At 53.4% G+C, this 15,874-nt stretch overlaps 7 protein-coding genes across 7 annotated transcripts; 4 read left to right on the top strand and 3 right to left on the bottom strand.

The window, feature by feature from the left end:
* Positions 1-45: 45 nt before the first annotated feature.
* M409DRAFT_37712 (uncharacterized protein) lies at positions 46-2,511 on the bottom strand (the record flags this gene model as incomplete). Its single annotated transcript, XM_033810785.1, has 1 exon — positions 46-2,511. One exon carries the CDS (start codon positions 2,509-2,511, stop codon positions 46-48), a length of 2,466 nt encoding a protein of 821 aa, XP_033661493.1.
* Positions 2,512-2,683: 172 nt separating this feature from the next.
* M409DRAFT_28990 (uncharacterized protein) lies at positions 2,684-3,204 on the top strand (the record flags this gene model as incomplete). Its single annotated transcript, XM_033809265.1, has 3 exons — positions 2,684-2,710; positions 2,760-2,838; positions 2,888-3,204. 3 exons carry the CDS (start codon positions 2,684-2,686, stop codon positions 3,202-3,204), a joined length of 423 nt encoding a protein of 140 aa, XP_033661492.1.
* Positions 3,205-4,527: 1,323 nt separating this feature from the next.
* On the top strand, positions 4,528-8,320 carry M409DRAFT_59855 (uncharacterized protein; the record flags this gene model as incomplete). Its single annotated transcript, XM_033814317.1, has 3 exons — positions 4,528-5,825; positions 6,437-7,505; positions 7,556-8,320. 3 exons carry the CDS (start codon positions 4,528-4,530, stop codon positions 8,318-8,320), a joined length of 3,132 nt encoding a protein of 1,043 aa, XP_033661491.1.
* Positions 8,321-9,132: 812 nt separating this feature from the next.
* M409DRAFT_70343 (uncharacterized protein) lies at positions 9,133-9,920 on the bottom strand (the record flags this gene model as incomplete). The annotated part of the gene is made up of 2 exons (XM_033818687.1): positions 9,133-9,710; positions 9,767-9,920. The coding sequence occupies 2 exons, from the start codon at positions 9,918-9,920 to the stop codon at positions 9,133-9,135; spliced, it is 732 nt and encodes a 243-aa protein (XP_033661490.1).
* A 659-nt stretch (positions 9,921-10,579) lies between these two features.
* M409DRAFT_28986 (uncharacterized protein) lies at positions 10,580-12,619 on the bottom strand (the record flags this gene model as incomplete). The annotated part of the gene is made up of 1 exon (XM_033809264.1): positions 10,580-12,619. The coding sequence occupies one exon, from the start codon at positions 12,617-12,619 to the stop codon at positions 10,580-10,582; it is 2,040 nt and encodes a 679-aa protein (XP_033661489.1).
* Positions 12,620-13,182: 563 nt separating this feature from the next.
* Positions 13,183-13,822, top strand: M409DRAFT_28985 (uncharacterized protein; the record flags this gene model as incomplete). The annotated part of the gene is made up of 2 exons (XM_033809263.1): positions 13,183-13,478; positions 13,528-13,822. 2 exons carry the CDS (start codon positions 13,183-13,185, stop codon positions 13,820-13,822), a joined length of 591 nt encoding a protein of 196 aa, XP_033661488.1.
* Positions 13,823-14,610: 788 nt separating this feature from the next.
* Positions 14,611-15,273, top strand: M409DRAFT_28984 (uncharacterized protein; the record flags this gene model as incomplete). The annotated part of the gene is made up of 1 exon (XM_033809262.1): positions 14,611-15,273. The coding sequence occupies one exon, from the start codon at positions 14,611-14,613 to the stop codon at positions 15,271-15,273; it is 663 nt and encodes a 220-aa protein (XP_033661487.1).
* Between the last annotated feature and the right edge of the window lie 601 nt (positions 15,274-15,874).

Here is a 15,874-nt window from a genome sequence, read left to right as displayed (position 1 = left end):
GCACCCTACACATTGTTAATATTGGCCTCCATGCGTGCCGACAGATCAGTCCGAAAGCTCGTCTTCAATGGACATTGCAGTCTGCTGCTGCGAGAGCGCCTCGACCGCATATTCGCAACCAAGGGCTATTCTCTTCTTCTCTTTTCTGTCCGCTGCGATCTCGCTGTCTGGCACGATATTCGAGAGGTAGTATTTCAGCCCTGGAACCATATCCGGGACAGCGTGTGTTCGTAAGAACACGTCTTTAACGGCATCCTCAAAGCCTTCCTTGTGGGCCTTTTTCCGCAGCAGGTTGAAGATTGTCGATAGCAGAGCCTCTACGAATATCTGGGTCTTGGGCTTGAGGCTGCCAAAGTTCAGAGGCTTCAGAATGGTGATGTGGAGCAGCTGTTCCGTAATGAGGGTAGAGTACATCCTGGCAATGTTGTAGATCTTGCGAACGCTCATCTGTTCTTCGCCATCTGTGTCCATATCATCTTCATCTTCGCCATCTCTGGTCTCGCCCATGCGTCTGTATAGGTCAAGCAATGCGAATTGATATGCCTTGGCCAATTTGTGATCGCCACAAAACTTGGTAGCAACCAATGTGTAGAAGTGGTTGTAGACTGGCTCAGCGCCCACACAATGCACCAGTACTCGAGGGACCTCAATCAGCTGTTTGTTCTTCAAATTTAGCTTCATGATCCGCATGTGAGCGTGCTGGTAATCCACAGCTCCAGCAACTGCCACAAAGATGGCTCGACGAACGTCAGTGTTCATGCCTTGTGCTCGAGCGAGTTTGTCGAGATCAACATCGCCGTCAGAGGCATCACTATCGTTTTCCGCATCATCTGTCTCGGCCTGAGCTGGTGCTGCCGTTGATTCTCCATTGGCCATCTTTGCAGGATCTTTCCAGCTGGCACCCACGAGCCACCACTTGCCCTTCTTCTCACTATCGCGAATGTCGCTCAAGCCGATTCGAAGTGGTTCAGTGGCCTTGGAGTTCTTGATTCCTCCTAGCGTCTTCTTCATCCTCTGCATGTGCTCGGCGGTCAATGCAGAAGCGACCACTCCTGTCTTCATCCGGTTGTTCTTCAGGTTGTGGATAGTCTCGATCATAAACTTCGTCCTGACCGACACTTTATCCTGGCCGATTGCTGAGACCGTCTTTTGAAGGAGCAGAACAATGTCTTTCAACGCAGATGGATCATCTTGCCTAAGCTGCGTACCAGTCATCCGAATGATTCGCAGGAGAAGCTCTGTCGACGTCTCTGAGAAGTTGTCCTTGTCCAAAAGCATGCGGATGTAGTCAAACATGATCTCGCTTCCAACGAGTTGAAACGCGTACAAGTTTGACAGAAATGCGATAAGATTCAGTTCTTGTTTGCCTTCGCTGGCTGTGCTGTAATGTGCGTCGAACATGCGCACCACGGTCTCCAAAAGTTGGGCCCCGAAATCGATGCCAATGGTCCTGTACACAGCGGCCGCAAAGCCAGCGTGCAACACAAGGAAAGTATCGTTCAAGACAGACGGATCACAGATCAAGTTCGTGAGAAGATCGATCAACGTTGAAGTGACATGTTGCCGGGCGTTCTTCGTGTAGAACTCCTGCATCGCTTGTAGGATCGAGAGAATGTTGGCCTCGGATAAGCGATTGAGCTGTCCCTGGATTTGGCGACGAAGCTGCCTCAAGACCTCGTCGTCAGTGCCTGAAGATTGTCGCAGTGAAGGAGGTATGTACTTGGCAGGCTGCTCGGTTTTTGGCACCGGCGCCACGTACGGGTTCTCCCTTTGCTTGACTGGTATTGGTTCATCTTCACTCTTATCCTCTTCATCCTCGTCGTCAAAAGCTTCGAAATCGTCCTCATCCTCGGCTGAGATCTCATCTTCTGAGAATGGATTTTCAAGGTCCTCGTCGAAGCTACCGTCCGCGTCCGAGTCATGCTCGGATTCATATGATGTATCGTCGTGAAGAGATGATTTTGATCCCCCAGCTTTCTGCCTCTTGTTGTGCAGCCACTCATCATCTTCCGGTCGCTTCCTCTTGCTTGTGCGTTCGTCTTCACCATCTGATCCAAACACCAGCCAATCCAGCCCATCATCCCCAGTCTTCTTCGACTTCTTCTTTTTCAACCCAAGCCTCTTCTCCAATGCTGCAATCTCTGCATCATCGTCTTCAAGTTTCGCCTTGGCGGTTCTTGACACCGCAGGTTCGCTGGGTTCTTCATTTTCGCTGTCGACTGGCTCGGGAGGTGGCCGTTTCAGTATCGATTTGCTGGGCTTTGCGTCGTTCTTGGGTATGGCTGATTGCTTCGCCGGTGGCTTGTCATCTTCACTGTCTTCCTCCGATATTGGCGCCCGGTCTGGTCGAGTTCGTTGCGATGGTCGACTATGCGTGGCTTTCCTGTCCTGACGTTCCTGTTTGCGCCTGTCCTTGCGAGGCACATCACGCTTCTTGGATACGCGACCGCCTTGGATCTGATCTAATAATGTGCGAGGCAGCTTCGGCCCCCGGAAATCGCTGCGACTCATGGTTGTCGTTGAAGGGTTGATACTCGAAATAAAATCTGGAAAAGATCTCTACAGATCGGCATCCCGCATTTCGGACCCCACATTCGCACGCGAGCCAATTCCAACGTCACCTCCGTCCGAGCTCCCACTTCTCGACCAGATATCACACAGACTGAGGCCGATCAAAGCAACGATGAGCGGACTACTGAGTAGCGACGAGGTATGGTTGTCAATCTTCCGGTTGTAGGCAGTGACTGACTCCGAGCCAGTTCTTCACCCAGCTCGCTACGCTCCTCGAGAAGACGCAGCAGAAAGGCCATGGATCCGTGTTTTTGACGCAAAAGAGATGTGTGTATCGACCCAAATCTCCAGGTGATTATATGCTGATAGTTTGCAGTATCTCACGACACAGCGGCGAAGAGTCCACCGCCTGGAACGAAGGTAGCAGACGACTCGCTATGGGACCTGAACCCTCCGAACCCTTTACCGATCCTCATACGAGCCACAGACGGTGACAGCCAGAGTAAAGACAAGGTCAAGAACAAGAACAAGGTCAAAATCAGTACAGTCGTACAGCCGGATGATATCGAAGCGTTCTTCGCAAGATACGCCGAGGTGTGCAAGGCAGGAATGCAGAGTCTGAAGAAGCGAGACCGGAGCAAGCGAAAGAAGGACAAGAGCAAGAAGAAGAAGGCGGGAGACGACAAGAAGTGATCGAGGAAGACATCAGCACACCAAGAACGGCTCTGTCCGTTGTGGGCGCAGGCTCGAGGTGCGGAATACGTCCTACGTAAAGCTTCAGGGCCTGAGCAGACCTATCTGGCCTGGAGCAGCTCGACTCTGTCCGATGTGGCACGATTACTCGCCATGAAAGAGACACACTGAGACGTCATGGAAGTCTCTTTTGGCCCTTCGTCTCGTTTGCAGTTGGCAATGATGCCAAGAGATCATCTCGTCGCTGGCGGGCACTCCAGCCGTGAAGCATCGATGCCTGGGCTAGATTATTCGCCCGTACGTCATGATCGTGGAGGTGCAAGGCGCCCTGGCATATGTAGAGAAGAAGAACATTGTTAGCATAGGTTCGATTAGGGCACAAAGAGCGGTATGAACCTCCATGAAAGAAACAGCCAGCAAACGCCCCACATCAAAGCAAACATCTCAATGACAACAACTCTTCTGCTACGATTCTGAGCCCCCTTTACCTGAATATACGTATACACGACTGATCTTTAATATATTCTCATCTTCCCAGAGCAGAGACCCCTTAGACGGGTGAAGTTTCGGTACGCCACGCGCGCACGGCCGATGGCAGCGCCGCCGCTGTTCTCAGAAGTCGTGGAGTCTCTACATTTGCATGCCAGGGTAGTGCGCGATCTATTTCACCGATTCCACTGCTGGTATAACCTTTGTGAAATATGCACGCTGGAAACGGAAGACCTCGTCCACTATATCGCTGTTGGTAATATTTGGGGTTACCTGCCTGGGCGCTGTTGCTCCCGCTTTCGCTCACAACGGCATCACCTCCACGCCCACCAACCTTCTCCATCGCGTCGACAACTGACAACCTGGTCACACGCCCACCAACCTTCTCCATCGCGCCGACAACGGACAACCTGCTGGTCACACCGCCACGAAGTCAACCAGACAAGCTCCACACAGGTAGCGTGTTCTCGCCGTACTAATTAACCACGAGTCGTGAGGACGTATAGATGTCCTTCCCATTCAAGAAGAGCGCGTCTCTTGAGTGTGGTTGGACGTTTGTCGTGGCTGGACCTTTGAATCCGGCACGGTGTCTCATCAATGAACTACGAGCCCATCAAGGGCATGCCGTACGGGCTATACCCCAACACGAGGACCATGCTCTCCTTCCACTTTCGACAGGAAGTTGAGACTGTGTGTGTGTCGAAAGAAGTCTGAAATAGCGGCGCAGTTCAGGCATATGGGACGTAAAGCTGCGAGCTTGGCATTCTCTTGATTTTCGCGCTAGCGGGTCACTAGCGCGTTTCCGTTACAATATCCAGCAATGGGATCCCGACAATGGGCTCACAACACAATGCTATTGTTGATAGTCTATTGTGGAAAAGTGTTCGTGAGCGATCGTTGCCTCAAATACTGCGATCCCTCACTCTCTGCGACACTCACAGCAAGCTTTCCTCTCTTTTCGCTTCCGCCACGAACATCGCTGCGACTTCACATCTACCACTTGACAGACTACACTGCCTTCTCAAAACCCCAACTACTTACAACTCTTCCAACACAAACACCAACAGCAGAGTCGCTGGCGACACTGTAGAGATGACCATTCCAAACAAGCAAAACCAGTCCGCGATCCAAGCCAACATGGGCCGTATCAACACTCATTCCGCCCCGGCCAGCAAGAAGCGCAAGTGCTCTGATGGTCGTGACGCGTCTGAGCAAGCAGAGCAGGGTGATATCAGAGTCGCGAAGCACGCTCGGAGGGACTCACATCAAGAAACCAATGACAAAGACAAGCAGACTCGCACTACACCAAACGCACCTTCTCCAAAAGGCACCATGATCGACCTCACGGGAGACGAGCCAAGCCCAAAGACGAAGCAGCGCAAGCTGGGTGCGCCATTCGAGAAGTGGCCTGTCGAGTTGAGGTGGTACGAGGAAGACTACACCTTGAAGACAGATGCTGCAAAAGCCGCCATCTCCCAAGATAAGAAGTCTCTCAAGTTCTGGCAGGAAGGAGAAGAGCCCTACTTCACCATCCAAACCGCATCGATCAAGAACTTGGAGGAAGCGAGACATGAGAATGAGCTGGTCCTGACCCGCGCCGGAGAGAAGACCTTTACCATCGTCTTCACCATCGACCGAGATTTGCCATTCTTGCGTACCCACGGCAAGTTCTTCAACGTACTCTCATCACTTGGAAACGACGGCAAAGGCACAGACCGCCTGCAGAAGGATCGCGCAGATGCAGCGGCTCGGTCGACCGCCAACACCAACTCTCACGATGTGGCCTTCGTGCGCCAAGAGTGGAAGACCTTCGGCGACAACGACTGGAAGAACATCACGAGAAACGACCTCAGAAAGTTCTGTCGCTGGGCCGACAAGACTTACCCAGGTCAGCCATTCCGAGGGATCTCCAACATCAAGAAGCCAGACCTTCAGAGCCGGATCATCGACTGGCTCACCGCGAATCCGAACGAGGGCGTTGGTGCGAATGCTGGTGTACAAAACGTGCAGCCAAAGTGGCCAGCCTACGACGAGAACAATAACTTGCTGGGCTACTACATTACGCGCGACGAGGCCGCGGCTGCTGCACAGCAGGCCGTCTTCGAGTCTGCTGCTGCTCGCGAGGCTCAACGGTGAGCCTGACGAGAAGAGAGAAAGATGAGGATATTGCATGACGTGAGAGTAATGAGCACACGAGACCATATTGATTTGCTTTGAAGAGTTTGCTTGACTATTATAGTGTGGGGAGGACATAGCTACAGCGGTTGGTGCTGCGAGTGGACTTTTGCGAAGACGATAGCACATTGATAGACATGATGAGATTTGATTTTGCATACATCTTTACTGTTTTCCACATCGCGTTCGATGACTCTCGGGGGCTTCCATCGCACGTACATCTCATAGTCCGCGTTCCAGGATGCTCGGTGCACGGACCACGCAAGTGAATGAATCCGCCCCGCGTCGCCAATTCGGGAAGTCACGAGTCCCGACGATTAAGCGAGTCACTTCCCGCCGCTGCTCTTCTCTTCTTCCGCGTCTGCTTTGTTGCCGACAACAAGACATCCCACCCGAGACAACTCCAGCACAATCCTATTGTCCTGAAACCCGTTGTCTCATTGTCGCCGACACGCATTCTCGACATCGCACTCGCCCGCGACACGCGAATACACTGGAGGATTCTGCGCTCGTCTACGACACGTCTTTCGCAAACCGCGCTTCTCGCATACTGCTACCTCGACTCTAGCATACACAGATCGACACCAGCAGTATACGACATCGAGCGCATCTCACCGAACCAACACCCACATCCATATTCACCCACCTTCAAAACAACATCGAGGCCGAGCGCAAACATGGCCGACTACAAGTCCATGAAGACCGGCGCTTTGAGCATCATTCACGATGCAAAGACATACAACGACAAGGTCGACATCAACACCCTCATGCTTCAACTCGAGCTGGATGCCACCCACAACCTAAGCGCTACCGTCTCCTTTTACTTCAAGAAAGCAAGCAACACCGAAGGCTCCAAGAAGCGCAATCGCCAGGTCATGGCAGCCCTCGAGCAACAACAGCCAGGTGACATCCTGCACAAGGGACTGGTCGCTGAGACGCTCGTTCCATTCGTGCACATCGGCAAAGCATCCCATCGGCAAGCGACTGAGCAAAGTGAGCCATGCACAGCCCGCGCCTATGGTATCGTCGCCCACTGCGTTTTGAAGTCCATCAAGTATCTACCCAACGCCAAAGCCAGTGGCATCTACACCCCAACCGGCAAGATTGCAATCAAGCTCGAGAACTTCGAACTCCCCAACGAGGGCTGGAGTCCCTCATGGGACGGAAGCGGCAAAATGGTTCCCTGCATGTTCGGCATCCGAGTCCTGGAAAAGATCCAAATGATGGAGCCTGCCGTCATGGCCCCTCTCGACGAAGAAGATCAAGAAGACTTCGAGTCCGGACTGGAAGACGAGATGGTCGATGAGGAGATCCGTGAGTACGTTGCCGCCAAGGAGACAGCTGCAGCAGAGAAGGCCGCCGCCCTACAGCAAGAGAGAGACGCAGTTCTCGGCCAGATCCGCAAGGCAAAGAATGAACTCAAGGCTCTCGATACCAAGCAGGCGGCTATGAAGAAGGAGAGACATGAGATGGCCGACTTTGATAGCGAGGGTTTCGCACATCACCGATCTCCCGCGCGCGACCAGGAACTCAAGGTCAACATTGAGCAAATTGGCAAACAGAAGAGCACCACCGAAGACACACTCCGCAAGGCAACGCATCAGCTCAACGTAATGAGCAAGCGCACGGAGGGAGCTGTGAGGAAGGCATCGACGAGGAGTTCTTCACGATTGAGATGGATCTCGAGTTGCTCGCCGCCGACGAGCCTGCCGTGGTCACTGAGCCTGAAGTTGAACCTCCATCAGAAGAGGAGGCGGTTCAAGCCGCAGCGCCTCAAGTAGAGCCAGCTCAAGAGGAGGAAGGCCAAGCCGCAGCGCCTCAAGCAGAGAAAGCTCTGGAGGAGGAAGCAGCACCTCAAGCAGGTGAAGCTGAAGAGAAGGGAGTTCAGGCCACATCGCCTCAAGTTGAACAGGCCCAGGAGCCAGCAGCACCGCCATCTCCACCTCCAGTTGCTGGCAAGAAGCGCTCCCGTGAGGATACCGGCAAGCCAGATTGCGATGAGCGGTCCAAGAAGAGCAACCCCAATCTGATGCCACCACCCTCGCATATCACTGGCGTGAAGCGCTCGAGAGAGGACGATGGCCCGCAAGAGGTGGTAACTAAAAAGGCTCGAACCGCTTCGCCAGCCCAGGAGAAGGACATTATCGCAGAGAGCATCTCTCCATTGACCGGTCAGCCCTCCAACTCTGACATCGCTGCTGTGGCCTCGGTCGAGAAGCAGAAGGCCGAGAAGTCGGAAGCATCCAGCAAGCAGAAGCCTCTCTCAAAGGGCAAAGGCAAGGCGGATCTCGTGCGGGTAGTAAACGATGCCATCAAGTCGCGGCATAAGAAGCAGGTTGTCGCGAGCCAGATTGCACGGAGACAGGAGGCGGCGAATGTCGCGCAGCGGGCGGGCATTGCGGCTATGAAGTCGGCGTATGTTCCGGGGAGTGGTGGGCGGAAGATGTCTTGAGTGCTGTGAGCGGAAGCGTCCTTGTTGGGTGGATGTTCGCTGGGGAGAGGAAGATGTGGAAGGAATGAAGAACAAAGAATCCCGACAAGATGCCAGAGATCAGCAAACGACACCAACAACAGACAAGAAGAACGGAAAGACGAAAGAAACCCGCCTGGAACATCGAAAAGACGAAAATGGCCTCATCAAGCGTGCAGGAGCTATTCAACGTCGAAGTAGACATTGGCAAAGCGAACAGAACAGAAGAGACAAAAATATCGAAAGACAAACATGGCCTCACCACGTATGAAGGAGCTATTACACGTTAAAGTAGACATTGGCAAAAGGGGAAGAGAACAACATCGAAAGACAAACATGGCCTCACCACGTGTGAAGGAGCTATTCAATGTCGAAATAGACACTGGAAGAAAAAGAAGGAAGCACAGAACAAAGGATATTGAAAATACAACCATGGCCTCACCGAAGTGTGAAGGAGCTATACCTCGTCGAAGTAGATAGACTTACAGATTGATGTTCTCCGAAGAGGAGACGTTGAACCTACCTGCTCATATATCGTCGACCGTGCTACTAATATCGTTGTTACAGTCTAGCATGGTCAGCTTCATGAACAGGAAGATTGAAAGACTCACAATTACTCCCAAAACCTCTCGTATTCGTAGCATTGCGTCAGCTCATATTATTACATGCCATTCTCTTTTCCATACCATCCATCCTTCACCAAATGTTAAACACAGAAACGCCCTGCCAAATCCAAATCCAAATCCAAACAATCCCTTATCATACCACACCACACCCGATCCACCTCATCTCATCTACGCCGCCTTCACCGGCCTCGGCCGACTCGCGCTCGAAATCTTAATCTTCCCATCCGGCGTCCGATCCTCCTTCCCCGCCGAAATCTTCGGCCTGGGGCCCGCGTTATTCTGCGTCGTCTTCTTGACGCCCGAGCTGGCGCTATGGGCACCACCTCCACCGCTGGGCTTGTTCGGACGGCTGGCGGCGGAGATGCGCGTCTTGCCGTCGGGGGTCTTGTCGGCGGAGGAGGCGGAGATTTTGGGGAGGGTGTTGGATTTGGATGTGGCGGTTTGGGGGGTGTTGGGTTTCTTCGCGGGTGGTGCTTTGGCGGGCGCGGCTTTGGCGGGTGGTTTGGAGGGCGGTGTCCTTTGAGCTGCTGGCAGGGCCTTGGATGCTGGGACAGGAGGGAGAGACTTCGTCGCCGACGAGACGCCTTTCTGAGCGTTGCCTGCGGTCTTGCTCGCAGCCTGGGTGGGCTTCACGGCCGTCTTCTTCTCCGCGCTGCTACTGCCACCGCCCGCCGCCGTCGAGTTGATGATGCCGTCGCCGTAGGAGTTGATGTAGCTGCCCACGCCTCCTACGTATCCTGCGACGCCTAGAGTCAGAGGGAGAAGGTGGTTAGTCTGAAGCACGCAGGGAGAGGAGACCGACCACTCGCACTTTGGCCTACCCCTCGACCAGAATTCTCAATCAGGTTGCCCACGCCGCCGACAGCGTTGCCGGCCATGGTGCCGCCGGCTTGGATGCCCGTCTTCGCGGCGCCGTACACCTTGTCCACCACCCAGTCCTTCGCCCATTGGAACATTTTGGCGTTTGGTTGTAGCTCGCAGTCCGTGAGAGAGGTTCACGCAATGATAATTAGGTATATGGGTAGATCAGACGTATGATCAAAGGAGACGGAGGTACAAGAAAATGGGCCAGACACTTACCTGATGTGGCGCATCAGCAAACAAGTATTCGAGGCGGGAACGTGCTTCCCCTGCCCGTCCATCGTGACCCTTGAGCTGCAGATCTCGAAGGACATCGATGCTCGAGACGTGGAGAGGGTCTGGAATTGCGTTAACATCGATGCAAGATGACGTTTGTTGTATCACACCAGCCACAGATGGATCACATCCCTGCGATATCAAGTGGCTGTGAAAGGACTTCTCGATCGGCATCGTGCTGTCGTTTAGTCACACCTGAAACAGGCGACCAGAACTGTGAAAACCGTTGCTGCGAATTTCGTTTCCTGGCCTCTCACAGATGGGAAAGCTCTCCACTGGCTTGTGTGGGCATTCGTGGACGAATGTGGCCTTGGAATGAAAGTAACCACGCCCAACGTTCTGTTGTAGCGAGATCTTCATAAGACTCGTTGCACACCCCATTCTATGCTGCAGCAAAAGAACAGTCGCATATCGTACAGTCATGCTCATAACGCTCAATAGCAACGCCTCTCGTCAAAAGATTGATAATGACATGGACTCATACCGGTCTCCCATTCACATACTTCTGCGTTCCCAACGGTTTGGAGTTCTTCGCAGCGGGTGGTCTCTTCGCTGGCGGTGCCGACACAATCGTTCCTCCGAGCTTCTTCACTCCTCCCACTGGAGCACTTTTGATAGAGGCAGCCTTGGGCCTGACAGACGGCGGCAGCGACGTTCTCGCAATGGTGATGGGCTTTTGAGGTACGTTGCGAAGATTCTTAGCCGTGAGAGGTGTCTTCGCGGGCGGCGTCGATGGTTTTCTAGGCGGTTGCGGCTTGCCGTTTGCATTTGCTGCTGGGTTCTTCTTTCCAGCCCGCGCGGCTGCGAGGTCTCTCACTCCTTGCCCGACGGTGTGAATCGCCATCGTACTTATTGGCCTCGTTATCATGCTCTCAAGATTGGCCAGAGGGATCTCACGTTTGACCTTATCGACGGGTGTTGAGCTGGGAGGGCTGCTCTTCTGGAGATCCGACACCATCTTGACGGCTTGACCGCCAGCTTTCGACAGCTCTTTCTTCTGGTCATTCGGCATCGCCTTGTCTGACCCTGGCGCCTTTGCCGCCTTCTTTGCAACATCAGGATTGCCTGACTTTTGCAGTGCTTGCTTCATCTGACCCTGCGTTGCTGGTGCCGTCTTCAACAACTGGTTGATCACACTTGTCGGTAATGGGTTCTGCTTGTTGGCTGCCAGTAGTGCCTTTTTGATCGTCTCTTGTGATGCTGCTCCCAGTGGCGATTTGCCAAGCGTGAGCAAATTGAATTGCTGTGATTGTGCGACCTTCCGCATCATATCGTCAAAATTGAAGGGCTCTGTCATGTCGACGTTTGATAGAGCCCCAGCTGCTGTAGTGATGGGTCCAAATATGCTCAAGAACTCGTCCCAGCCTCCACCCTTGACAGACGTCGATATCGACTTGGCATGATTTGGTTTCCTCTTGCCTTCCGTAGCTAACAAAGCTTTCGTTGGCTCCTCATCTGGGAAACTGCCAAATTTATAGTAGTACTCGAGAATGTAGTCTTTCTCGCGCCATCGATTGAGAAGCCAGCGGCTGAACTGGTCTTCGTCTTGGTAAGGTATCTCAGAGATCTTGAAACGACGCCAGAACATGTTGACCGACTTGGGCGGCCGGCCTTCGAAAAACGACGACTTCAGGGTGAAAATGTCTTGACCATACATGCCCTTGGGTACTCCCTCATAGGCGATGGTACAATCGTACAACCAGTTCGTGGAGCCTCGCATCTCCTTCAGGCAGAACTGCAGCCCAGTGGAGCGTGGTAATAGTTGATGCTTCATGTCTGGGATTCCAGTCTTCTCCGACCACTTTGCCGATTTCTCCCTCGTTACCGCTGACAAGTTGGTACCCTCGGGGAAGATGAGCAGCCACATCGGATCTTTGGGGTTCTTCAGATGGTCCAGATGCTTCTTAAACATGTATCGATCCTGTTCCCACTTCCGGCTCAGGAAAATAAAGTTGTAAAACTGCATACCCCATCCAATGATTGGGACTGATTTCAAGCTCTCCTTCAAGATGATGTAGATTCGGCCATGCATCTTGTTCGTGTAGGCGATCCACCATAGATAAAGCCAGTCCGTGTATAGTTGATGGTTGCCCATGAGGATGAGCCGATGGGGAAAGTTGCATTTGAGAGTCCCGTCATCCATCACATACAGTTGGTCTTTCATGCTCTCATCACCACTGACACGAACAACAGTCGGCGCCCACCACTGAGTGATGGTAGTCATCAACACGGCAAACGATTCTTTCGTCCAGGCCATGTAGGCTTCATAGAATTTTGGATCGATGAGCTTGAGTGGTGCTCCGATGAACTGCGAGGCTGAAATAGCCATGATGCCTGACAGAAATGTCGATGCCGCCGAGAAGGCTCGCTCTGCTTGTCCCATGCCGCCATGTTGGATTGGATTCGGGTTGTTGTCGCCTCCGGACCGTAAACTGACTCCAGCTTGCTTGATTGCTGCTTTGCTGGGCGGCTTCTTGCTGACCGTGCTGGCGGTCTTGGTCGCCGTCGTAGCAGCCATCTTGCACGGCGTTCGGGTGTGTCCTCAATATCGGGATCAGCTCATGGCGTGTTGTTATCCGTGGCCGTACAGTAGCTGCAGAAGTTGGACGGTACGACCAGAGCCGCACGAGGACGACGACATGCAGCGCCACTCGCTCATCTCTCGATGTCCAGATCCCGGCCACACAGAGCTCAGCGTTCCAGCCACAGCGCAGATCCGCAGGCGTGTTGTGGAGGGGAACCCGGACGGCTGTGGAGCTGCCAAACCAGGCTTCGCGAACAGACTTTCCGCCGGTGACGTAGCGTGGTGAGGCGGTATCGCTGATGCGGCGAGCGTCACCAGCCCCTTCGTGCAGCAGACGCCTGGGGGGCATCACTCCACCCGCAACCCACCCTCCGCCGCGTCATGATTGCATGTCCTCTTTATTAGCAGCCAGCACTTAGAATTGTACGAGCCAAAGCCCAACCCCGTGTTGTTCCTGCGTTCTTCTCCACACTTGGCTGCCGTCAAGTCGCTTAGACACTCTGCCTGACCGCTCCCCGACGTCCCAGTATCCATATCACCACTTCATAGCAGCAACAATGGCCACAGCAGTGCACCAAGGCGCGCCGCAAACGAATGGCGTAGCGAGGAAGCAGCCAGCTCCCCGAGCTCCCATCAAGAAGCCATACACGCCTGCCGCCACACAGACCAAGAAGCCGATGCCGAATGGAGTGGCGCGAGGACCGCAGAAAGCAGCGCAGCCCGTTCAGAAGAAGGCCGCATCGGTCGCAGGTGAAAGTCCCAGCAATGGAGTGACGTCCGCATATGCCATTATGGCGTCGAGAATAGCAAACCGAGTGGCCGAGATGGCGGAGAGCATTACCTTTGTGGAACGGTATGTGAAACACTTCCTCGTGGAAGCCGTCGGCTGACAGCTTCTCCAGACCCAAGCCCAAGGAGCCAGATGCGCCGGTGTCCGAAGAGAAGAAGCGGCCGCGAAAGCTCGAAATGCGTCTGGGCCAGTCCTCCGCCGACCAAATCGCCTTCTCTGCCCCTTTCCTCGACAACACCCTCCAGAAGATGCTTCAGCTACAGAACCGGATGCTGAAGACGACGGCTGACCTGTCCAAGGCAGGAGGTGTGGATGAGCATGTCATCAAGGAGCACGCCGCACAGAGTGCAGAGCTGAGTCGGATCATCGCGTTGATCTGTGCCGAGAAGGCTCGACAAGGAGCGTAAGAGCTTGGATGGGTATTTGTTTCGAGTCTTGATATGGGGGATAGTTTCATATGTGTTTCTCTGCTCCTTGCAGGTCACCGCAGAAACAGGGTGAAGTTGATGAAACGAAACGACAGCATTGTACGTATAGGCATGGCGTTATGGTGGTTTGTGATGAGGGGATATATGGTACCAGTCCGTAGCCGTGGATATTGTACTGCGAAAATTGAGGCTGTTCATCGCCGAGTGAAGAGAACTGAAGAGTGTGGATTCTGAGAATTCTTGACGGGGGTAGATGGAAGGAAGACAGCGTATGAACGACGCTGTGTCCAAATCAATAAAGGCGGAAGATCTTAGTCGCGTGACCGTCCTGCCTGGCTCTGCTGATGGCGCCTACTAAGTACCGGCGTAGGTCGATTCCACGGCAACTAAAAGAAAGTAGGCAAGAGCCATCTCCCCAAGTTCGCCTAGCCCGCCTCTTAGGACCAGTTTGAATCTGCTGATCTTGCATCAATGGCGTGCGTGGTATTTGTCACAGTATGCGGGCTGACACGGAAGAATTGGCCAGCTGCGTCCTACTTGTACATTCGTTGGCATAGAGAAGCACAAGGCTGAGAGACTCCAGTCATGTGAAAGAGCGGGAGACCGGGGTTGTCCCCGCGCCAAATCTCCGCCGCCGTTGGGCTAGACATTCGTTAGAGTGCTGCCTCACAACATCAACACACATCTTTCTCAGACATCTTCACCGCCAGTCTGCCACGGCAAAACTCCTCACAAGATAGCTAACATCTCCCTGGATCGCATTCAAAATGTCGACATCTCCACTACTTGACCTACCCACAGAGCTTCGGCAATCTATACTTGGACATGCCCTCCGCCAACGAGGCACCCTCGAGCTTCAACATCCAGTATGGGCGGGCCTTCAAGACTTCTGCCAGCCTCTGTTCCACGTTTGTCGCAGCCTTCGGCAAGAAGCCTTAGAAGCGTTCTACGGGACAAACGACTTCCTCTGGATCATCGACACCGAACACAGACTCCGCTCGGATCCATCGACATATCCAGCACCAGCTACGGTTGTCGATAAAGGGAAACACATCCAACCATTTATTGACTCACCACTGACTCCACTACTCCCATGGGAATACCCTCACCTCTTGTACCATCTGCGCCATCTTCAGATCAATCTCTACCTACCCCAAGAGAGCGATGCTTCAGCGCTTCATAGTCGACTTGAAGCACTCGTGAAGGCTACCGACCACGGGAAGAGACTCGCCGAGTTCCATGTGCTGATTACAGGGAAACGTCGTGGTGCTCAAATGCCCTTGACAACAGGTGAACGGAGTGCTTTGGAAGTGCTGGCGCAGATGGAGGTTCGTGGGTCTGTTGAGGTCCAGACAAGGTATTACTTTCGGGCTGTGAATGCTGGAGTGCAAGTATTGGATCTGCAGAGGCGGATGACGAAGAAAGGATAGATGGGGTGTTTTTCGTTCGCCTCCAACCGATCAAGACACCAACTCCTACGATAGCAGGCCTACGTGCAGATGGTCAGCAGCTTCGGCTATACCTTCGTGTGTCACTGGAAGGTGGCGTGAGAGCATCCACAGGCAAATGATAAATGCAGGAGTACCTGGGTACCTTCGCCACCAGCCAATCCTTCTGCTAATGTGTTTCACAAGGCTAACTTGAGCTGAAACCAATCCCTGGAATCGTTCGCCTATATGTATATAGCAAAGGACATCAAGGTGGTTAGAAACGCCCACAACTGCCGAGTCGAGCTGTACGCCACCATCCAGTACATGGATGTGCACTAAATCCCGACCACTGCGAGCCTCACGGGCAAAGTTTTCTCGATGATAAGCTGTCGCGTGATCACTTGCCCTCCTCGAACTTTTCGTGGCCGAGTTCGTTCTAGCGCGATGCCGAACCATGGACATGGAGCAGAGCATCATCTTGCCAGGTTTATGCGCAAATCTCTCCTGCGAACTCCTTCACGCTTCCGAACAACGCATCCAGCACCATTGAACTTCGTTCTCCCTGTCGTTTGTTTTCACCGCGCTTCCGCTGCAACTGTTG

This window comes from Zasmidium cellare (assembly GCF_010093935.1).
Source record: "Zasmidium cellare ATCC 36951 unplaced genomic scaffold M409scaffold_47, whole genome shotgun sequence".
Lineage (NCBI taxonomy): Eukaryota > Fungi > Ascomycota > Dothideomycetes > Mycosphaerellales > Mycosphaerellaceae > Zasmidium > Zasmidium cellare.
Note: the sequence above shows the minus strand (reverse complement) of the source record. Positions and strands in the feature narration are given on the sequence as shown.